Source organism: Lissotriton vulgaris, unplaced genomic scaffold, assembly GCF_964263255.1.
Source record: "Lissotriton vulgaris unplaced genomic scaffold, aLisVul1.2 SCAFFOLD_1311, whole genome shotgun sequence".
Classification (NCBI taxonomy): domain Eukaryota; kingdom Metazoa; phylum Chordata; class Amphibia; order Caudata; family Salamandridae; genus Lissotriton; species Lissotriton vulgaris.
Window position 1 is genome coordinate 436097 of NW_028245490.1, and position 23726 is coordinate 459822.

At 48.1% G+C, this 23726-nt stretch overlaps 1 protein-coding gene across 6 annotated transcripts in view; it reads left to right on the forward strand.

The window, feature by feature from the left end:
- Positions 1 to 23726, forward strand: part of OPA1 (OPA1 mitochondrial dynamin like GTPase) — a 298318-nt gene that overhangs the window by 127266 nt on the left and 147326 nt on the right. For all 6 annotated transcript variants that reach the window (XM_086949083.1, XM_086949085.1, XM_086949084.1 and 3 more), the window contains 5 exons: positions 224 to 337; positions 1762 to 1842; positions 9430 to 9504; positions 11223 to 11294; positions 11818 to 11917. In XM_086949083.1, the coding sequence (XP_086805209.1) occupies positions 224 to 337; positions 1762 to 1842; positions 9430 to 9504; positions 11223 to 11294; positions 11818 to 11917 (442 nt within the window). The remainder of the gene's footprint in view (positions 1 to 223; positions 338 to 1761; positions 1843 to 9429; positions 9505 to 11222; positions 11295 to 11817; positions 11918 to 23726) is intronic.

Here is a 23726-nt window from a genome sequence, read left to right on the forward strand (position 1 = left end):
ATGCCCTACTGATCGACATCAGCGACATAGCTTGGCTTGCAATCTGTGGTTGGTCCATGGGAGTGGAAGTGAGAACATTCTTTGTCAGTTTGGCATCTGGGATGCACGTGTGGACATCTTCTGCAGAGATCCGTGGCAGAGCGATATCCCAGAGCGCTCTGCCCCTGTTTACTGCTGTGTACAGTCCCCTGCAATCTTTAATTATAAATTATCTCTGTCCTAGGTTATTGTGGTAGGAGATCAGAGTGCCGGAAAAACCAGCGTCTTGGAGATGATTGCACAGGCCCGGATCTTTCCTCGTGGGTCCGGAGAAATGATGACACGTTCTCCAGTTAAGGTAATTTTGAAGCACTGGTCAGGGAAAGAGACATCTGTTCCAGGCTGAGACAGACCTCAAGGCATGTGGCTTATTCATCCTTGGATATAAACCATCTTCTCTACACTGTTACACAATCGGGTCCTACACATATATGCATGTATGTTACACTGAGATGAGGCATCTGTGCTATTTTGAGACATGGGAGGGTAGAGGCATTAACATATGGAAACCCAAATGTCCGTGCCCTGCACCAAGATATAAAGGCTTCTCTTCCAGACCGCAGAGGGACATCAGCATCCGTACTATGGTGAGGCACACATAGATGGAGTTGGCTATACTTCAAAGCACCTATTGGCACCTCTTACAAATATAGGGGTTTGCCCATCTTGCAGCATAGAGCTTGCCTGATTTTCAAAAAAATGAATATCCCTGCCCCCTAACAATAGAACTAAGAATAGTGTTTGAAAAGTTTCAAAATACATCAGTAGATGTTGGCAGAACCCCATAATCTAATTTTCTCTAGCACCCTTGGATTTCATTGTCGGGAACCTTTGTTTAATGCTCTTTGTCTCAGCTTGTATTCCATGTTTGAAGAAGGGGTTAACTGGGGGTAATCTGGTACATGTTTGTGTGATGGTGACAACTGCTGCAGAGAATGAGTGGGTGAAGTAAAGAGGGGAGTGCTGGTACCACCTTCTTCTCCACATGCCAAAAACAAGGACATTCTGCTCAAGGTGCAAACGGACTAAACGTCTAACATCCAGATGGTAAAAATGTATACTTGGATTGATAAGGGAGTGGGGAAACGCTGCCTTGAAGGAGAGATTCCAATGGCATGATAAAGAATGGAAAACATTGAAAATAGCACAGAATGTGTTGACCAGGTACACATCATACCTCCTGAGAGAAGGATAAAGATTGTACATGCAAATCCAGTTAGTTATTCAGAGAACGAGAAGTGTGGTTGGTGGAGAAGGAAACAAAGTGCAAAATGAGTATAGGGTCACGAGGAACTCTGTTATGAGTGATAACTTGAAGAGGGAGGGGTGTTCCAGTCAGGAGCCCGTTGTGATGAAGGACTGTTTGTGTAAGGGACCTATCTAGGTCAAGTATCGAGCATGTGTTATTGCTTTGTTTGTAGTATTAAAAGATGACGTGTTACAGTGTGAGGTCCGTGAATTTGTTGGCTTTAAGTGAGGCTGGGTATTTTCACACTTACCTGAGTAAGAAGTAACAGGCTCCAAGCCCCTGCTTATCCAATGTGTCCATGAGATGTCTGTTGGGGTTCCTTGACAAAGTATTAAAGATGAGACTTGGAGTTCATTGGAACCGCTCCTGGGAATCTCCCAGTGGTGGGCTGACTGGAGCAGATTAAGTCCGCTGAAGATTGGTCATCAGTCTGCACTGGGATATTTTACAGTCTTGTCTGTTTCTTCTTTCAGGTGACGTTGAGCGAAGGTCCCCATCATGTGGCGATGTTCAAAGACAGCTCTAGGGAGTTTGATCTTACCAAAGAGGACGATGTAAGTCTGAAGAAGTTTATTCTGTTTGACTGACTTAGGATAGATGCAGAGAGCTCAGCAGACTCTTAAAGTCGAGTGCATAAATGACCCTTATTTTCTTGCCATATTTTGATGATTAATTCCTTTATATTGCAAGTCTTATAACAGTGCTACGAAATGCTCATTTGCTTTACATTGGACATTTCTCCTACAGGTTTGTCATCTTTTAGATGCTGCTTCAGGTGCAGACAGGGTGCTAAGTTCTTATCTCTGCCACTTGCGAGTGTCACAGTGGCTCCAGCGACTTCTTCACAGTATCGTTGGTGGCATCCCTGCAGGAGAGTCACCTGTGCCCTCTAGCTCCTTTCCTTGTTACCGTGCTCTCCTGAAGAAGTTATGATGCTTCCTACTCTTGTGTGGTGAATGTTTGCTTCCAGAACGACGTTTGGTTGCAAATGGCTTCTGCCAGTCACAGTTCCCACACTGCCGGTGCATGTGGCACTTGAGTCTTGCTCACAAGGCTTGCAGTTTGTGCTGACGAGTGCAACTGAACAATTGTTTGGGAACGAATGACAAAAGGTATCCTGGCTCTCCACGTCCCGTGAGAGAGCTTCGTTTCCAGTCAGCAATCCACATGTGACTTTCTCTTTCCCTTGTGGAAAAAAAGGTTAATTATTGATGCCACTTAGTGTTTTCATACACATGTGAAGCCGCAGGACCCCGATCCTGCTTCGTCCTGGTCCAAAGAGACTTTGACTATCATTAAAAGACTGCAACCCAAGCTACCTTTTGCCACGCTTCCAGTCTCTTATATAATTTGGTGGCTTTGTTTGGTAATGAGTGGGTACTATGTGGGTTTCAGCCAGAACCCCTGCTCTGCTTGTCCACACCATGTCCTGTATCGCCTCCACTTTTGTTTCCAGTGAAAAAGGATAGCATGGTACATTCTATAAATGTTGACCAATCTTCTATTGTTGTTTATTTTGTCAGATCTTAGTATTACTGGTACGACCAGTCCACAAAACCCCAGACAGCTGCATCCACTTAGTGCCATCATCATGTCAGTGGAAGAGCACCCAGCCGTCAGCTGCTGACAGATTACTGAGACGTCTTCAGTGCCACACTCCACACTCCGCCACCATCCTCACAAGGCATTGTAGGCCTGTGCTACTTGATTTGAGCTGCAGGCCTCCAATATCAAAGTCCCAGAGCTGTTGGCAGACCTGCAGTCACCTGGCACTCTAAGGGCTGCTCTGGATTGACTTTACTCAGGAGTGTCCCCATACTATCTAGATGATGGCAGCTGCCACGCCTCATAAAGAGGCCACAGCGCTTTGCTGTCCTTCAAGCTGTAGCTTCCTCCATTTCCATTATTCATTCAGTGCCTTTTCCTGGATGAGACGTGCGGCTCATGTCACTGAGGAAGATTGACAAATGTGGCCCCCAAGAGAGTCACACGAGCTCAAAGCATTGCGTTCATCCTGGAGCTTGACTCGCCCAGTCCAGCTGTCTGAGGGAGATGTTTAAGGAAGTAGCCGAGGTGTTCCATACTTATAGCCAAATGGCGATGAATAGATTGAATGCAGCTAGGCACCCACTTAGTTACGAATAAATTATTAAGGAGTCAAAAAAATCCATAGAATCCTTCGTAACAATTTCATATGATAAAGGTTCCAGTAATCAGCATTATCAAAGTAATAGTTATAGTACAATTGTGAGGAGTACAGCACGACAGAACACGTATCCTACAGAAGTTAATGGGCTAACATCAGATGTACAGTATGTGGAGGGACGTTGTTCCTTAATCAGTCTCTCTGGGTGATAGACCACGATCTGTCTTCTTCAAACTCATTAGTCTTGTAAGATATATTGGGCTACCGTCTGCCTCGGTCGCCAACCTTTTCCAATAGTAACCTTAGCAAGGATGTTGTAACCTGGGTTGTACATGTTGGGTTCATGAGTTCTGGCTTAGCTTTGCAGACGATTGTTGAAGACATTCTCTAGGTTCTTATGAAATGAAAGCAGAATAATAATATCTAATATTAGAAAATAGGCACTTTCTTGGGGTCAAAGGTTAATGACCTCATAGAGAAATATGAAACAGCCTCTAGTCGTTATGCCTCTATGCGCTGCTAAAACCCTTTGGAAAGCAGCTGAAAGATTCCTCGGCTTTGCAAGGCATCTTGTTCTGCGAAGTTAATGACTAGGTATACATCTACAGCGGCAATGATTCCACCACATTTAAGACCATCGGAAGCGTGCCGTCTTAAGGGGCTCTACCAGTAACTCTACCTACCGCCAATGCTGATCAGCTTCTGTCTCCATTAGTCTGGAAGGAACTCTTTCTAGTCTACATCATGTCTACTTGTAGGACTTATGCATTGATCCCTAGGTTACTTCGAAGGACACGCTCGCAGCGAGAATTGACCTCCTTTTCCCTCTGTAATTGTCAGATATTCTTCAGATCAGATTTGGCTCTGCCAAATGTGCAATCATGCTTCCACTCCTGTTTTCCAGTGTCTGCCTGAATGGGACCAACAATAAAATGTTTTTAAAGTTCCCATCATGATTGCCCTGCTGTTCTCATGGGCAGGGGAAGGGGTAGATAGCTGCTCGCCTGTACCAGCCATAAAATCCTGAGTGGATTATTGAAACATTTTCTCATTTGGTTTCCTAAGGAAGAAATCCAGAAGTTCCTGAGAATCCAAAGTCAAGTTGCCGAACGTACCAGAATGTAAAGACATCAACCTATATCACCTTCCTGAAAGAGTCACACTGAGTAAGAGTTTCTGAAAGACTAAAATTCTAGATGCAGCACAATTTTCAAAGCGTGTGAGCCTCAACCAGATATGTCTAAAGAAGATTGCGGCGAAATTACTTAAAATGTCATAGATCGAACATATGTGCTAGCCTTGATCTCAGTCATACAGACGCCCAGATTAAAAGTTAAATCTCTGTCCCATCATTCCTAAAAGCCTGGCAGACAAGCCTTTGCAAAGACGTGTTTGTAACAATGTAAAACGCCTTGGGAGTCATGCCCCCACCCTTGTATGAAAGGATCAAACCCAACAAGTATAGACATGCGTTGGCGACTGTTCACAGTTGTGAAACTACACATTGGGCATGCAATTGACCAGCATTCTCCACCTCTGAAGATTGATGCCTCATGAGCACATCAAACCCATACCTCCACCCAGCACTGCCAAGTTACAGCTAGAAGGCGAGCCCGCACAATACAAAACAATCCATTAATTTCATATTTCTAACTACATTCATCTGCTGGGGTTCTGTCCATTGCCTCAAGTTTCTAAAATAGAGAAAAGATTTCACAGACTTGACTGTGGAAAAGGTTAGAGTTTTTGCGTGTCTGTTGTGATATTAAAGAGGGTTCTAGCTATTTGTGGGATTCACCAGTCCAAGAAACGAGTACATGTTTTTCAAACAGGAAATAGTCCATTCTACCTTAATTGCACTCTAATATTTGCTAAAAGTGCGACCCCCCGTCAATGACACTTTTCTATCCGTGCATACTTTCTCCAGACATTACTGTTATGACAATTTATTTTGACATTGGTCTTTCTAATGGGTGTGATCCTCCTCCTCCTTCCTGTGTGGTAAGAGATAGGGCAAGTAATGGCAGCAGGAGCCAAGTTGGAAAATAAAGTAGAGGATAACCTGCATCATCTCATATTTCCTTGTTTTAGTGGAGCCATTGTAACTGCTCCATCACCCTCTGGTGATTTTTCAAAGATTACTGAGTTACCAATTATGTTTAGAGCTGCTTTCAACAGACGTTTAATTTGTTGGTGAAAGGAAGATTGTATGCATTGGCAGGACCGTTACCAAGGTAAAGTGCCATTGATAGGTTCACACCCACCAGCAAAGAAACAAGACTGCAGCAACAGAGTCAGTGCTTTGGGTAATGAAGTGTGTTACAGTCCTTTGTTGGTTATGCGTGGGGTTTGCTACCCCACCATGTAAAGAAAATTCCTAGCAACCGAAATGTCAACCAAAAAGACATTGCGGCCTTGGGTAAAGAGGAATCTCCTTCACGGAGAGCTATGACACCTTGTGGTGAAAGCCAGGGATCCTTGGAAGTCACAAAGCTGATCCACCAACTTTCGACCAAATCCATCACCATCCAGACATGGAACATGAGGACCATGAACGAGACAGGCAAGACAGCCCAGGTGGCAGTGGAGGTGAACAAAATACAGCCTTGCCCTGCATGGCATCAGGGAGGCCAGATGAGCAAAGTCCAGACAGAAAAGACTGGCTCCAAGAGGAATTCTGCTGTATTCTATACATGAGGAAGAGAACGCCCCACATACTCAAGAAGTAACACAGATGCAAACTCCAGCAGCCATCAGAGATCTGATTGGATGGGAAGCCCATGGTCCGAGAGTCATCACAGCGACCTTCCACACAAGGAAAAGAGGATCAACATGAATATTATCCAGTGCTATGCACCTACTGATGACAGCAAAGGAGAGGTAAAAAAAAGATTTTACAACAGACTCCATCCTGGAGAAATTCCTTGAGAGAGACATCATCATACTGACGGGGACCTCAGTGCCAAGATTGGAAGCTACAACACTTGGTACGAAGAAGTCATCTGCAACCATGGACTTGGCGACATGAACGAGAATGGCTCGCAGATCTCTGTGCCCTGAACAGTCTGGTGATAGGCTGTAGTGTATTTTCCACAAAATGTGAGAGTGATGAGGAGCGAATGTAGTGCCAGACCATCACCTTGTCGTGGGGAGTCGAAAGCTGAAGAAAAAGCGGAAGAAAGCATGGATGGAATCGACAAACAAACACCAGCAATATAACACCAGCCTCCTCAAAGATGCACAGAAACGGAGGGAATACTCAGTCACCCTCAGTAGCAAGCTTCAAGTCCTGCAAGAACTCGAGGGCAACAGAGACCCTGCATAAAGTCAGCGTGGAAATATCAAAGTAACAGTGGCGTTAACCTGCCAGGAGATACTGGTTTCTAAGAAACACTAGCATAAAAAATGGATCTCCTCAGAGCCACTCGGCAAAATTCAAGACAGAAAGGAAAAGAAAACTGCTGTCAACACCAGCCATACATGAGCAGAAAAAGCGAATGCTCAAGGTGAATACACCAAAACCCACAAGAAAGAAAAGAAAAACTTGAGACAGATAAGCAAAGTTTTATCAGTGGTCTTGTCACAGAAGCTCAGGAAGCAGCAAGCCATGGAAACTTCAAAGAGCTCTACGACATAACCAGGAAACTCTTCTGCAGATACAGGAGGTCAGAAAGTCCTGTTTAAAACAAACCTGGAAAGACCATCATGGATCATGAAGGTCAACAACCAAGATGGGTGGAGCACTTTGAAGAACTGCTGAACCATCTCATGCTGCAGTCTCCACCAGACATACAGCCAGCTGACAGGAAGTATGCCGATCGACTGCAGCAGACCAACCAAGGAAGAAAAACGGTAGCCATCAAAAATCTGCGTAAGGGGAACAGGACCGACAACATTCCTCCAGGGGCGCTAAAGGCAGACATTGTAACATCAGTAGCCCTGCTCTACTCCATTTTTTCAAGGATCTGGGCAGATGAAAAGGTTCCATCACACTGGAAGGAGGGAGATCTGATAAAAAATCCCCAAGAAAAGTGACCTGAGGAGCTGCGCAAACTATAAAGGGATACATCTTCTATCAACCCCAGGCATAGTGTTTCACAGAGTCATCCCGAACAGAATAAGGAACTAGTAGGCCCTCAGTCAGGTCATCAAGCTGGCTTCCGCAAAGATAGATTCTGCACAGACCAGATTGAACACTGCGCATTATCATTGAGCAGTCGATGGAATGGAACTCCCCCTCCATGTCCACTTCTTCGCTTGGAGAAGGCATTCAACAGCCTGGACTTTGAGACTCTTTGGAAACTCTTCCGCCACTAGGCGTGTCAGATAAATTTATAAAGAGTCATCAGGAGCTCTTAGGAGGGAATGACCTGCAAGACAGTCCATGGAGGACAACACACCGAAACCTTCTAAGTGAGGACTAGCGCCCACGAGGATTGTTTTCTCTTGCCTTTTCTCTTCCTGCGTGCTGTAGACTGGATCATGAAGGCATCCACAGCAAGGAGAAGGAATGGGATCCAGTGGTCACCGTGGACACAGCCCGACGACCTGGACTTTGCAGACGACCTAGTCCTTCTCTCCCATACCGATCTGCAGATGCAAGAGAAGACCAACAATGTGGCTGCCGGGTCAGCACCACTTGGCCTCAACATCCACCGGGGAAAACCAAGATCCTGAAGGTCAACACGGCCAGCACAACTGCAGTTACTCTTGTGAGTGATGCACTGGAAGAGGTTGAGCTTTCACCTGCCTCAGCAGTGTCGTAGACAAGCAGGGCATCACTGACACCTGCCCATGTCAAGGAAAGACTCTGCAAAGCAAGGGCTGCCTTCACTGAGCTGAAGAGGATCTGGAGCTCCAAGGAGCAAACGCTGCAAACCACCAATGTATTGTTCTATTTAAAAAAAAACTCTTTTTCAATAAAATTTTGAACAATAAAGATTTATGATTTTTCTATGGTGCGCTCTTGAGTTCCAATTGGTGCTGTTGATATGAGTGATGATTTGAAGTAGTATGTGTGTGACGTATGTACTAAAACATAGCCCAAAGGGATCATTGTTTTAAGTGTTTGTTCTATGTAGAGCAAAACCTTGGACAACAGTGACCACCACTAATAGAGCCCAGACCTGTCTAAGGAAAATCCTCCAAAACCACTGGTCAAACCCCATCAGAAAGCGACTTATGGCAGCAGACTGTCCAACTCTCCCTGCTCATGAAGATATCCTGGAAAGATGCTGGGGCTGGATAGGTCACACCCTCCGCAAGCTCGCCTCAAACACCACCAGGCAAGTCCTGACCTCTCAAGGGAAAAGGGAAAGAGGAAGGCCAAGAAACAACTGCAGCGGCATCAAGGCTGACTGCAAGGAGATGGGTTGCATCTGGAGTCAAATTGAAAGAAAAGCTCAGGATAGAGATGGCTGGGGAGTCCTGGTTGATGACCTATAGCCCAGGAGGGGAAGTAGGCATAAGTAAGTATAGACTTTTGTGACAATGGTTGGGACTTAGACGCAAGTCGCTCAGTGTCCTGGGAGATGCTGTCAGATTGACCTGATGTTTTATCCTGCTCCGCTTTTGCTGGGACGTTCAGGATTACACATAAAATAGGAAAGTAGAACTACACTGCCAAAAATAGTTTGCAATTTCACACAGAAAAAAGTATATAATGAGCCGCAGCATTTCGTACTCGGATTCTAGTAAAAAGCAGACACTGTTTACTCTTTTAACACCTTCAATGCTATGGGAATTCCCCTGCTGCGCTGGCTTACTCTCATTTCCATTAGTTCATGCCGAGCTCAGCTCGTCATGAGTGTAGCAGCAGGCTACTGCATGACGAGCTGGGCTCGTCATGAGCGTGGAAGGAGTTAAAGGGTTTGTATGACGTTCTATATAGGCTTTGGTCATGTTGGCTAAAATCTTCCAAGCAGCATTCAGATTATAAGCCTGTTCTTGCTGCGTACTCTGATGCCTAATTGTTTTTCTTGTTTTTTTTAAACAGCTGGCTGCTCTGAGGCATGAAATAGAAATCAGAATGAGGAAGAGTGTGAAAGAAGGTCAGACTGTCAGTGCTGAGGTAAGTAGCAATTATTTGTGTGGCTGAGCCTTGGCAGACTGCTCCTTTTATCTGTAATGCTTCGGATGCCCCAATATTGCCGATTATTGCAGCGGTCTTAGAATTGTGCTCTCGTACTGTACCTCTGCTGAGTAGGCAGACTGCGCCTTCAGAGATTGTTTTGGGGATACTGTGTGGCCAACGAGTAGAAGTCATTGCTTACCGCATAGCTCAGAGTCTTATTTTCCAGATTTTGGATGAGAAACGTGGCCCAGAGCCTGGATTTCGACTTTGAGTGACAAACATTGAACATACAGAGACCTCTGTTTGTTTAAACACTTCCACCTCCAATGTGCAGATGCATAGCAAGGACCACAGTTGATGTACTAAGAAGGCAACCCACGTCTTGGTCTTAAAAAACCCTTCTTGTTCTAATCTGTTACATCCCCTTCCTTTCAGCCCTGTTCCCAATTTTCCCCTTGGAGACTCATCACACTGTACAATACGGTGTACTATGTCTCCAATCACCACCTTATCAGGTATAGTGTTCGATTTCTCCTAGCTCAGTCTGTGCTCTGTAAATATCTGTGCATTCCTCCATACATATCTTTATGATACAAATCTCCAACATAGAAATCGTGCCGCAATGCAGATAGGATGAAAGAATCAGTAGTGGTGATTGAGGTCTTGTACAAGGATGCTGCTTCTGATGAATAGACCGTGAAAAACCAACAGAAACCTGCTACAGTCACACAAAGCGCCTGTTTACGCTCAGTAGTATGAGCATCGTTAGTTCTTTCCTTCCGATCACATGAGGTGACAATTTTAGGGAGTTTCGAACTCTACATAAGCATAATTGGATCCGAGAATATGGAGAGTTCTTTGAGTCTAGGAGTACATGGTTCTGGACTGGGCTGCATAAGGAGGTTTCAGTTCTGACCTGCTTGTTCTGGTTGTGTATTGTAAGTTCCAGGTGAGTGTGTAATAGGTCAGTATATTTCCAAAGTAATCTGATGCTATTGTGTGAACCGCTTTGGATAGGATTTGTCGTCAACTGTTTGTCGCCCTGTTTTCAGTTGAGAGACACCATTATCGCAAGGTAGATGCTGGACAAGAAAGTCTTGGGGGCGGGACCAGCCTGTAAGAAAAGTTACACAAGCTTGTTTTGGACGTACTTCGTGTTGCACTGTAGAAGCTCATTTGTCACAATCCTTTACTGCTCTTTCAATTGGCTGAGCAGTGATACCAAAAGGAGAATCTTTGTATGAGGTAGGTAATGTTACGTGTAACCCTAGTGAGCTTTGTCACTGCAAATCTGGGTAAAATAACCTCATACCATGCTTAATGCACACAGCTAATAATCAAATACCCTAAAAGGGCGTTTGTGAATTGCTATAACAAAGAGAAAAATGGGGTCTTAGACCCTGGGTTGAAATCTTTGGTGTGGTAAGAATAAATACACCCTATAAGTAAAGCCAGATCTATGGAGTAGTTATTTAAACCCATCCCATCTACACCAGTGTTTTTGTGATGTGTTTTCTTAATATATCTTCGGTCCTCTGAAGTCATTCTGAGTTCTTGAAGATGTTACACTCCAGAATCCTTGATTAGATGATCTCCTAATGAATAATAAGTACATTGGAATAAAGAGTACCCAAATCACGCTCTGCATTTATAGTTGGCTTCGATGAATGTGAACTTAGCTCGATCCTCAATTCTGTACATTCTTGTGTTTTCAGACAATTTCCCTGAGCGTGAAAGGGCCAGGCCTTCAGAGGATGGTGTTAGTAGACCTGCCAGGCATCATCAGTGTAAGTACTCTGTTGCTGCTGCTAAATGCTTCAGCGTGCTGTGGGAATGGACGGGCTCCTGACATGTCTCTCTCTGCTGCTGCTAAATGCTTCAGCGTGCTGTGGGAATAGACGGGCTCCTGACATGTCTCTCTCTGCTGCTGCTAAATACTTCAGCGTGCTGTGCGAATAGAGGGGCTCCTGACATGTCTCTCTCTGCTGCTGCTAAATGCTTCGGCGTGCTGTGGGAATAGACGGGCTCCTGACATGTCTCTCTTTGCTGCTGCTGAGTGCCTCGGCATGCTGTGGGAATAGACGGGCTCCTGACATGTCTCTCTCTTTGCTGCTGCCGAGTGCCTCAGTGTGCTGTGGGAATAGACGGGCTCCTGACATGTCTCTCTCTGCTGCTACTGAATTCCTCCGCGTGCTGTGGGAGTAGACGGGCTCCTGACATGTCTCTCTCTGTGCTGCTGCTAAATGCTTCAGCGTGCTGTGGAAATAGACTGGCTCCTGACATGTCTCTCTGCTGTATCTTTTTCTGAAGACTGTAACTGCTGGCATGGCTGCTGACACCAAGGAGACCATCTTCAGCATCAGCAAGGCGTACATGCTGAATCCCAATGCCATCATTCTCTGTATCCAAGGTAACCCCAGCTTTGTCCTGATCTACTTTGAAGAATAAGCCTTTGGTGAGAATGTTTTAATTCAGTTTCTTATCAATGCCTGGTACATGTTTGTTCTATGTCAGTAAGCAAGATGCAGCGTTTGCTCAGAGGTACATGTGGCCTGTAATCTTCTAAACACTCCCTCATGCAAAGAAGATGCAGGTTGTACTCCTGTGGTGAGAAACTAAGTACCTTAAACGTACATTATATAAAGGAAACTCATGCACTGATCTACCAGTTAGTGGCTTTAAAAAATGCAGAGTCATAACTTCGGCAGTATGTAGTAGATGAAAAGGATAAGAACGATATCAAAGGTTAATATTCACACCTAGTAAATTCAGCATCTGATAGAGACAGTCTAGCTGCAGATTTCTTAACTTAGAATATTCCCCAGGCGTCAGACTGGATCTGGAATAACATTTTCCCCCAGCAGTACCTCTGCAGGCCAGGGCGGCACCATCTCGCTCCGTCCTGATGTCCACGGAAGTGACATCAACAGAGTCATATAGGCCCCCCCATGCGCGCGGACGTCATTTTTCTTCTTTTCCGCGTCCCAACGCGGATCTGGAGAAGCGGTTACCTCTGGCCTGTTTTTGATTTTCAGGCCTTCTCAACGCCTTTTGGCGTCTGGGAACAGTGTGTCATGCCTTCGGGCTTCAAAACGTGCGACTCTTGTTCGCGGCAGATGTCGGCGATTGATCCACACGCAATCTGTATGTGGTGCTTGGGCGAGCACCACAACTCAGAGGAGTGCGCCGCCTGCCGCCGGCTGAAGCCGAAGTCCTTGCGGGAACATCGCATGAAGTTGCTGACCGACCGGAAGTCCCGTTCAGAGCCCCCACGTCACCGGTCTCCTTCTCGTGCTGGGGGAGCGTTCCGGGACAGGTCGCGGAGTCGTTCCCACGGACGTCGTTCTCCTGCTGTTGGTAAGCATAGGAAAAAAGTTGCGGAGGTCGCCAACCCCACGCGACGGCGGGGCCCGTTGCTCCTGATCTCTACAGGACACGGATCCGGAGGAGTCGACCCCCACCTACCCGCCGTTTGCCCCAGTATTGGAACTTTCATAGATTCCCATGCTTTGTATCATTCCCCGTCGTCGGAATGGGAGCCTCGGTAAATAGAAAATACGTTAGTAGTAAGCACAAAGTGAAAAAATAGGCCTAGGCCTCATCTCATTTTGTAGCTTATCCACCTTTTTGTAAAAGAGACCAAACTTTTGCAGTAGCCAATCAGAGCAGCCTCACCCCATAGAACCTTCCTGAGAGAAGCTCAGAGCCTCAGATTTTCTACCGCACGTTGTGCAAGGGAGTCTCCATTGAGCTCTGCTCAGTTTCTTCAATTCTAAACTACTTTTTTCAACAACTTGGATTTCTTTCAGTCATGTCTGACAAGGAGAAAAAAGCCCTTTTTAGAGCCTGTGCTACTTGCTCCAAGAAGAGGTTGTTTGTCGAAGACAAACATATGGACTGTATATGCTGCCTGTATCCCGACCATAAAGCCACGGACTGCAAGATTTGCAGAACCTTCTCCACGAAAACCTTGAGGGACAGGGAAGGACGTCTCCTCACATGGCTTCAGAAGATGAAGGACCGTAAAGACATTGTGTCTTCAGACAGTGAGGGCTCCTCGTCAATGGTGTCATCTAAGTCTCAGAAGAGGGGTAGGTCTCCCCCTCCTACTTCAGGCGAGTCCCTTCACAAGGCCTTACCAGGGACCTCTGATAGGTCTGACAGGCCTGCTTCCCAAAAATCTCCTCACCACGGTGAAAAGGAGAGGCAGGGTAAGCCTGAGGAGTCACAACCCTCAAAAAAGGTGAAAAAGGTTACTACTATCACTTCACCTCCCTCTGAGAAGGATAAGGGGGTCAAGAAGCCTTCAACTTCAACACAGGAGGTCATTTCGGACAAAAAATAGCGGTCGTCGACGGTGAAAACCACAGGTACGTCGACGACTTCTGTAAAAAAGGATGTCTCTGTGAAAGTAGCCTCGTCGACGGGCTCTTCGGCGACGACGGCGCCTGCACCGTTGACGGTATTCAAGACACCTGATACCTGTTCGTCGTCGACGAAGATCACCTTCTCCATGTCGACGATGACAACAAAGATGGCTTCGACGGCGATGACGACGACGTCGACGACGACGGTGTCGACGACTCCTGTATCCATGATGCTGACGACGAGTTCGTCGACGATCCCGTCGACGCTCCTTCCATCGTCGACGATGAGTTTCTGCTCGTCGCCGACGCAATCCTCAACGACGAGGGCAGTATCTTCGTCGGCCCTTCCGTCGACGACACAGTCCTTTAAAGAGTTACCGTCGACGACGACTACCTCATCGACGATGTCGTCGACGACGGACTCATCGGAAAAACCTGTTTTTTCGCGCAGAAGGAAGCAGATAACGCCAGCGATGACGTCTCCGCGACAGGTTCAAAAAGTTCCACCTAGTCTTCTGTTGGATGACGACTCTGATGAAGAGACTTTAAGCGAGTTTGGACAAGCGTATAGCCCTTCTGACCTACAAGTTAAGGTTCAGGATGTTAGTTCTGAGGAAGGAGAGATGGAACACCAACACTATGTTCCTGAACATTACCATGGGGAAGAGGACACAACTACCAGGCACATGCCCTTGCAGAAGCCTTCACGTCAGTCGCAAGAAGGGATGGTGGCAATGCCATCCAGTCTGAACACAGATCTACAACTTATGTTGCAGGACTACCGGAAGCGTTTCCCTACTCCCCAAGAAGCTCAACGAGTGCGTCCTCCGCCTCAATCGTTACAGCCTGTGGCAGTACACTCTTTGCCTCCAAAAGAGCGTACCACTGAGCCTGAAGAGCACCCACACGAAGTAGTGCAGGTGCATGATACGGATGATGATACAGCCTCGTCTGATGCGGACCAACAGGTGGATCCTGACCAAGACCAGCAAGTGGATTGGAATCCAATTGACCCTCGTGATCCAGACGTCGCTGATCCAGATAACGCTACCTCACCTCCAGCGGACGTTGGAGGTTTTCACAACCTGATGGAACGGGCTTCCAAGAGGTTTGGTCTCCCAGTGACTACGGTTCAGTCCGAATGTTTCTTATATGATTTCAAGGAACCATTCAGGAAATCAGTACGTTCCATACCAATCATTGAACATGTTTGGTCTGAGGGCCTGAAGGCTATGCATAACCCGGCCACAGTCCTCCCGGTGCTACCAAGACTGGAGAAAAAGTACAAAGCACCAGATGGCAGTCCGGCGTGTCTGCTGGGTCAACCAAAACCGGACTCAGTCATTTCTCAGGCCGCCCAGAGCAAATCTAAAAATCCATCCACGCCGCTAACTACACCACCAGATAAGGAGGGCAGGCGCCTTGACAATGTGGGTAAAAGATTTTCCACAATGGCCAGTCTTCTCGTTAGAGCAGCTAATGCTTTAGCAATTCTGGGACGTTACGATCGCCAGATGTGGTGTGACCTTTCTCCGTTTGTGGAGGCATTACAGGATTCCTCTAAAGAAGAAGTGAAGAAGATATTGCTAGAGGGGGAGCGGGCCTCTTCGGAGGTCATTGACTGTGCTATGGATATAGCAACCACAGCATTTCGAGCGCTAGCCGGTTCGGCTGTTCTGAGACGCCAAGGATGGTTAAGGGCCACATGGTTCAGACAGGAGGTGCAGAATAAAATTTTGGATCTGCTATACGACGGAGAAATGCTGTTTGGCAAACACTTTGATGACGCCCTACAGGGCATAAAAAAGGACACTGATACAGCCAAGTCCATAGGAACATTGCAATATCGCAAAGTACCCTTCAGAGGAGCAAGAGGTAGAGGATTCTCCACCTATAGAGGAGGCAATCAGAATCGCTACTCTTCCGGCTCACAATCTAGCCAGACATATAAACCTCAATACACTCAGAGAGGTTCTTTCTCTCGCCAACAGCCAAGAGGACGACCAGGGCAGCAAAGGAGAGACAACACCAGGAAACAATAGCGGCCAGGTGGCTCTTTCCACTGTTCCTGTTCCCTCATTAACACCAGTGGGGGGCAGGATTGCCCATTGCCTCGACAACTGGATGGTCATTACATCAGACCAGTGTGTCCTACAGATCATCAAAGAAGGACACACGTTGGAGTTTCAAGACCTTCCTCCAACAAGAGCTCCAGACGCCTTTCCTCCCAAACATCTCCAACTCCTTCATCTTGAAGCCCACCAACTCTTTACCAAGGGGGCGGTAGAGCCTGTACCCCTCTCCCAGAAGGGGAAAGGGTTCTATTCCAGGTTCTTCCTGGTTCGGAAGACAAAGGACAAGTGGCGTCCAATTTTAGATCTACGGCAGCTCAACACTTATCTCGTCAAGTTGTCCTTCAGGATGGTCACTCTTCAGGACATCCTCCCCCTTCTCAATCCAGGGGACTACATGGCGACCCTAGATTTGGAAGACGCTTACTTCCACGTTCCTATTCATCCAGCTCACAGGCAATATCTTCGATTTACAGTGGACAAGAGCCACTTTCAATTCAAAGTACTGCCGTTTGGTCTCCGGTCCGCTCCGCGGATCTTTACAAAGGTTCTGGCTCCGGTAGCAGCCTTTCTCAGGAGACAGGCTATACAAGTCTTTCCATATCTGGACGATTGGCTGCTGAAGGCTCCGTCTTCCCAGGAAGCGTCCAGGGCAGTCACGTCCTGCAGAGAACTGTTCGAGCAACTAGGTCTTCGGCTCAACAAAGAAAAATCAGTTCTACGGCCCTCCAAGACAGCGAGGTTTCTAGGGGCCATCCTGGACACAGTGTTGCCTAGCCTTTCCTTCGGAGGAACGCCAAAGCAAGCTGATTTGTTCAGCCCGCCTTCTTCAAACTCGAAAGTCGCTGACAGTTCGCAAATACAATTCGCTTCTCGGAACGATTTCATCCTGCATACCATTGGTTCCACACTGCAGGCTCAGAATGCGTCCACTGCAGGAACAGTTGGACAAACAATGGCGTCAGGTCACAGGCTCCTTCGACGACAGGATTGTCATTACCCCAGAAATGAGAAAGGCAAGCGGCTGGTGGTTGCTGAAAGACAATCTTTCCAGGGGTTTATCGTTCCAACTTCCACCATCTCCCATAGTTTTGACAACAGATGCTTCCATAGAGGGATGGGGAGCGGTCCTCCAGGAGCTGAAGGTCAGTGGCCATTGGAGTCCAGTCCAAGTCAAGTTCCACATCAACCTCCTGGAACTTCTCGCTATCCGTCTGGCTCTACAAGCTTTCCTTCCGAGGATCCGCGACCGTGCAGTGCTGGTTCGTACAGACAACACCACAGCCATGCACTACATAAACAAGCAAGGCGGAACGAGATCCTCCACCCTCTCGAGGGAAGCCCAGACACTTTGGAATTGGGTAATCCAGAACAATATCACCCTTTCAGCGGAACATCTAGCGGGGACACTCAATGTCAGGGCGGACGCTTTGAGTCGCCAAAGGACTATCTCACACGAGTGGGAACTGGACCAGACCATTCTGGAGGAACTCTTTGCACGCTGGGGGACACCATCCATCGACCTGTTTGCAACTCCCCAGAACGCCAAATGCCAGTCCTTCGCAAGCAGGGTTCACCATCGGGAATCCTTGGGGAATGCGCTTTTGATTGCTTGGTCCGGCGCCTTTGTTTACGCCTTTCCTCCCATTCCGCTGATCCCGAGATTGATCAGCAAGCTCAAGGTAGAACCGTGCAGGATGATTCTGATCTCACCAGCATGGCCCAGACAGTTTTGGTACTCAGAACTTCTCCTCCTCTCCCAGGATCAGCCAGTTCTCCTGCATCCTGTTCCAACACTGTTGACAATGGCTCACGGACAGGTTCTACATCCGGACTTGAAGTCTCTGCGATTGACAGCGTGGCTCCTGAGTTCCGAGAGTTCCAAGGTTTAAATCTCTCAGGAGAATGTAGGGACATTTTGGCCCAGGCCCGAGCGCCTAGTACCAACAAGACCTATCGGTCTAAGTGGAAAAGATTCTGTGTTTGGTGTCGGAAGGAAGGTCTACATCCATATACTTCTGCACAGCACCAACTCTTACCTTACATCCTTTCTCTGGCAAAATCTGGATTGGCTCCGTCTTCTGTAAAGGTACATCTAGCGGTCATTTCTAGATTCAGACGTTCATCATCAGGTCCTTCCCTGTGGTCAGCAAGGATTATCAAACAATTCCTGAAGGGTTTATTCAGGGTCTTTCCTCCAGTCCGGCCTCCACCACCAGCCTGGCATTTGAATTTAGTCTTGTCATATCTCATGAAAGCCCCTTTTGAGCCTATTCATAAGGCTGACCTTAAGTTTCTCTCGTGGAAACTGGCTCTTCTCTTGGCCCTGACATCGGCTAGAAGAGTTAGTGAACTCCAGGCTTTCACAATTGAGGAACCTTTTCTACAGTTCAAGAATAATGTTCTCATCCTAAGGACAAATCCTAAATTTATCCCGAAGGTACCCTCAGAATTTCATCTAAATGAGCCAGTGGTCTTAAAATCTTTCTTTCCACAGCCTTCCACACCAGCGGAGAGAACTTTGCACTCTTTGAACATTCACAGATGCCTGAAATTCTACTTGGAGCGAACAAAACAGTTCAGAAAATCTTCACAGCTTTTTGTTTCATTCAGTACTCCTCGCAAGGGGTGTCCAGTTTCTAAACCCTGTATTTCCCGCTGCATTTCCAGTGCTATACATTTTTGCCACCAGGCAGCTGGAAAACCACTTCAGCGAGCAGTTCGTGCTCACTCTACAAGATCAATGGCTTCATCGACGGCTCTATTCGCAGGTGTCCCAATCAAGGACATATGTAGAGCGGCGACATGGAGCAGTGTCCACACCTTCACTCGCCACTACTGCTTGGATTCTTCTGTGAAAGAGGATGCGGCAGTGGGCCAGGCGGTTTTGAGGAACCTTTTCCAATAAGTCGGTGAGCTTTCCTTACTATCCCGCCTTCCTGTTTGCATATTTTGTATTACTTGTTATTATTGTGCTTTATGATTCTAATGTGTATCTGGTTTTCTTATCAGAATTATTATGACATTTTCAGGCACACAAATTACAAAATATGCTTTTTTTCTATTTACTGCTGGTTATTCTGATACAAAGCATGGGAATCTATGAAAGTTCCAATACTGGGGCAAGAAAACAAGTTACTTACCTGTAACTTTGGTTCCCCAGTATTGGTAACTTTCATAGATTCCCATGCGCCCACCCGCCTCCCCTGGGAAAGCTCAGTCTTATTGTCTTGTGAGATAGCTGTTCACAACGGCTACGAAAATCTGAGGCTCTGAGCTTCTCTCAGGAAGGTTCTATGGGGCGAGGCTGCTCTGATTGGCTACTGCAAAAGTTTGGTCTCTTTTACAAAAAGAGGTGGATAAGCTACAAAATGAGATGAGGCCTAGGCCTATTTTTTCAATTTGTGCTTACTACTAAGGTATTTTCTATTTACCGAGGCTCCCATTCCGACGACTGGGAATGATACAAAGCATGGGAATCTATGAAAGTTACCAATACTGAGGAACCAAAGTTACAGGTAAGTAACTTGTTTTCTTCCTGGCGCTGGGGTGACTAGGGCCCAGATGGAGGCCTATTCTTGGGCCTTGCTGTCCATCTTTGGGTCACACCATCTCCCTGGCGCGCCTTCAGGCCCCATAGAGGGGTTTGGGGTTCAGATTGGGGCTTCGCCGGTGGGTTCTCCCTCGGTGCCGGTCGAGCACCCTGACTCCGATTTCGGAGTTGCTGCGTCGTGGGGGCTTCCTCCTTGCACGACCAAGCCTTCCAGGTTGTCTTTGCACCTCCCTCTGCGGCTCCCTGCATCGACACCGGTTGCGGCTGCAGCACAGCTCTCGCCCCTCAGATGACTCCGTTCCTCACCGCAGGTTTCCACCTCGATGGAGGTCCCGTCGACGCCGGTCTGGCGACGGGTGGACGAGGCTCCTTCGGGGGCTCTTGACGTCGAGTTGATGCTGTCTCAATTATTATTATTATTATTCCGAGTTTTGTATAGCGCCTGGTTACCAATAGGCATCCCCGCGCTTATCAGAACATAACACAGCTACAAGAATGCAAGGATTAAACAGAGAACAAAAAAGTTTTTAAAAGTTTACGAAACCTGAAGAGACTGGCTTCGGAGCGCAGTTGTAGGGGCAGTGAGTTCCACAAGGAGGCCACATTTATTGAAAACCTTCTGCCCCCAGTTCTTGCCTTTTTCACCCTGCCAACCTGAAGGAGATGTTGGTGGTCAGAGCGGAGGGAACGAGAGGCCTTATAGGGCTGGACCATCTCCTCAAGAATAGGTGGACCCACCCCGTGCAGGACTTTGTGGGCGATGCAGAGTGACTTGAATTTCACCCGGTCCTTCACAGGGAGCCAGTGCAGTGCCCTCAACGCCGGGCGGGCAGATTGCCGCCTAGGGAGACCCGTCAAAAGCCTGGCAGCCGCGTTCTGCACTTGCTGCAGTCTGTTCAGGGTAGATTCGGGTGCGCCCAGGAAAAGCGCATTGCTGAAATCCAGCCGCGAGATGATAAGTCCCTGGATGAGAAGCCTTCGAGTGGCCACTGGGAGCAAGGGCAGAATCTTCTGGGCTGAACGGAGCAGGCCAAAGCACACGCCAGCAGTCTTTTTGGCATGGGTTTTAAATGATAGGTCCTGCTCCAGCCATACCCCCAAGCTCTTGATCTCCTGCTTGGGGGGGGGGGCATCGGTCCCAAACAGTCTGGCCAGCTGCTGGGGGGCAAAGATGGAGAGGAGTTCCCCAGCAGCATCAGTTCCGTTTTGGAGCCATTTAACTTTAGGGCTGAGCTGCACATCCACGTGTAGATCTTTTCAAGACACGTGTGCAGCCGGTCGGGATGGTACGCCGACTGGGAGAGGCCTACCACCAGCTGGGTATCATCAGCGTAACTGATGATTTTGATACCCAGCGGCCGTACCACATTCTCCAGGGGGGCCATGTAAACGTTGAATAGGGTAGGGCTCAATGAAGAGCCCTGTGGCACACCACACTGGAGAGGGGTAGAAGATGATTTTTCCTGGCCTTCCCACACCTCAAATGTACGGCCTTCCAGGAAGGAGGCGAACCATTTGAGGGCCAAACCCATGACCCCGACCTCTGACAGCCGTTGGAGAAGCACCTGATGGTCCACGGTGTCAAAAGCAGCGCTGAGGTCCAGGAGGATCACTGCCACTGATCCCCCCGAATCCAGCATGCTCCTCGCATTCTCCACGACCGCCAGCAGGGCGGTGTCGGTCCCCTGACCGGGACGAAAACCAGTTTGGGAGTCGCCCAGGAGGGAATTGGCTTCCAAGAAGTTGGAGAGGCGGCTATTCACCAGCTTCTCAGCCACCTTACTGATACCCGGCAGCAAAGAGATAGGCCGAAAGTTGGCGAGATCGGCGGGATCGAGGTTAGGCTTTTTCAAAAGAGCCTTAACCACCGCCCCATTCCAACTGGGGGGGACCACCCCATGGGCGAGAGACAGGTTTATCAAGTCCGTAGCAGGGCCAACGATAGAACACTGTTCGACGCCGGTGGTCGTGGCAACGGCGGTCCCCCGCCGGACAGACGAGGCTTCTTCGGGAGCCCTCAACATCGAGCTGACGCCGGTGCCCTCCCCAACCGTTCCTCGGTTGGTGGAGGGTGGGGAGGACGCTACTGAGGAGGCTCGCCACCCCTGGTTTGTTTCGTTGTCCCCCGGACCAGGCCCCCCTGTACTGGCAGGGCCTTGGATGCCCTAGGGCTGTACAGCCACCGCGTTTTGGTGGCAGGATTAGCCTCATGCCATCCCCTGTGGATGACCTGTTGTCTGGAGCAAAAGTAAGCCAAGCTTATCTTGGTTAGTAGATTACTAACTCGGTGGGATTCAGTGCAGGAAAGTGTGTGGGAATTCCTTCTTTCGGAACTAGGGTCCTCCTTCACCCTGCAAGCTAGGTGTCATGCTTCATCATATGGACCTGCTCCTCGTTGGGTTGGCGCTGCAATACCCAACGGGCACCCATAGAAGGGCTCTTTAGTGGAAATCTTTTGTTCCTTGCCGTATGATGCAATGGGGGTGTGTGGGCTGAAATGTGTAGATGTTGTGTAAGGGTGATTTAAAAGAAGTGGGATAGTCCAAATAAATCTTTTATTCTGGCTGGCTATCCACCTCTTTAAAATATATCGAGTGGCAGCCTATCTAACTCTAAGATTTATTTTAGGCTATGCTCCACTCTCCAGGTCAACATGTTCATGCCTGTTGGTCAGACGAGGAGCAGGTCCATATGATGAAGCATGGCACCTAGCTTGCTGGGTGTGTGAGGACCCTAGTTCCAAAAGAAGGAATTCCCACACTCTCTTTCCTGCACCAAATCCCACTGAGTTACTAATCTACTAACCAAGATAAGCTTGGCTTACTTTTGATCCAGAGCATCATTACGAGAGGAACTACATACCTTTGTTTAACATGATCTGAGCAGGCATTTATGTTGGACCTCTATAAATAAGCCCACAAGTGTCCCTATTTTTTTTTAACTGATGACCTGTTGTCGCCGCCTCGAATGGCCACGGTGGCTAGTGCTGAGTTTGCGAGGGCAGTTCGCAGGGCTACAGACATCTTACAACTGCACCCCCTCTCCCTCTCTTTGCCCTCTGATTCCTTGCTGAAGTTCTTCCATCACGGCAGCGTGGACATAGAGCCCTTGTTGCCTTTTGGTGAGTAGTTATACCACACTCTTCCGGGACCTTGGGAGAGGCCCTCTTCGGGGGACCCGGTGGATCGTGCCATTGCGCATCGACATCGCCCAGCTCCAGGTGATTCTATCTGTTTGTCCCTTCATCCTAGGGCTCAGGGGCCGGTGCTTCAGTCATCTTCCGACTCGTTGCCTTCTGCCCCTCCTCCACTTTAGAGTCTGGCTGGTTGGAGTCGTGTAGCCGCCATGTGCAGGCCTTCGATCCCTGAACATGTCTTGTGTGTTTGCACGGGCCACCCTGCTCTTTGGGACTCGGTCGAGCTCCTCCTCCCTTCTCTAACGGAGGGTCCTCAGTCTGATCTGTATCGGTTGATTCGTGATGGCCGGGAAATGGCACATTTTTCCATCCGATCGCCATGGACACGGTGGGTCGTGCTATGGCCCGGTCTGTTGCTCTGCATCGCCATGCCTGGCTTCGCGATGGATGTTTTCCCGACAATGTCCAGAAGCATCTTAGAGATTTGCCCTTTGATGGGGCCTCCTTGTTCGACGAACATGCAGACTCGGTGGTTCAACGTTTCATGTCTGAGTTTCCATAAGTTCTATGTTTTCTAGTCCTTGTGTGGACTTGCGTTTGGTTGCAGTCTTGTCACTGCTTTAGTTTCTTGTCCTTGTGTGCAGTCTTGTCACTGCCTTGTGTGGTAAGTGCCGTTCTTTGGGTTCAAGTCGTCATTACTCGGACTGTGCGGCTATTCACCGGCTTACCTTTCTTTTGCTACAGCTGGCCAGCTGTTTTTGTGTTTACTTTTTGAGTCCTCTGCCTACGAGCTTGTCGTAAGAGGTGTCCCTTGCTTGTAGAGATGTGCCATACCCCATGTGGGGTACTTGTTAGCTATTGTATAGCTGCTGCCACGGGAAGTTTCAAAGGCTTCCGTAGGGTCTTCTGCAGCCTGCTTCTATTCTGTCTCTGCCGCGGGTTTCCTGGTTCGCCCAGGTCTTTCGACTGGTGGGACGCCCGCTGCTAAGCCTCACAGGTTTGGGGTTGTCCTCTACGGGTTAGACCGTAGCCCTCTTCTGCCTGGCCGTCCATGGCATGTTCTTTTTGCTTAGCTGTGCTCTTTCTGCCTG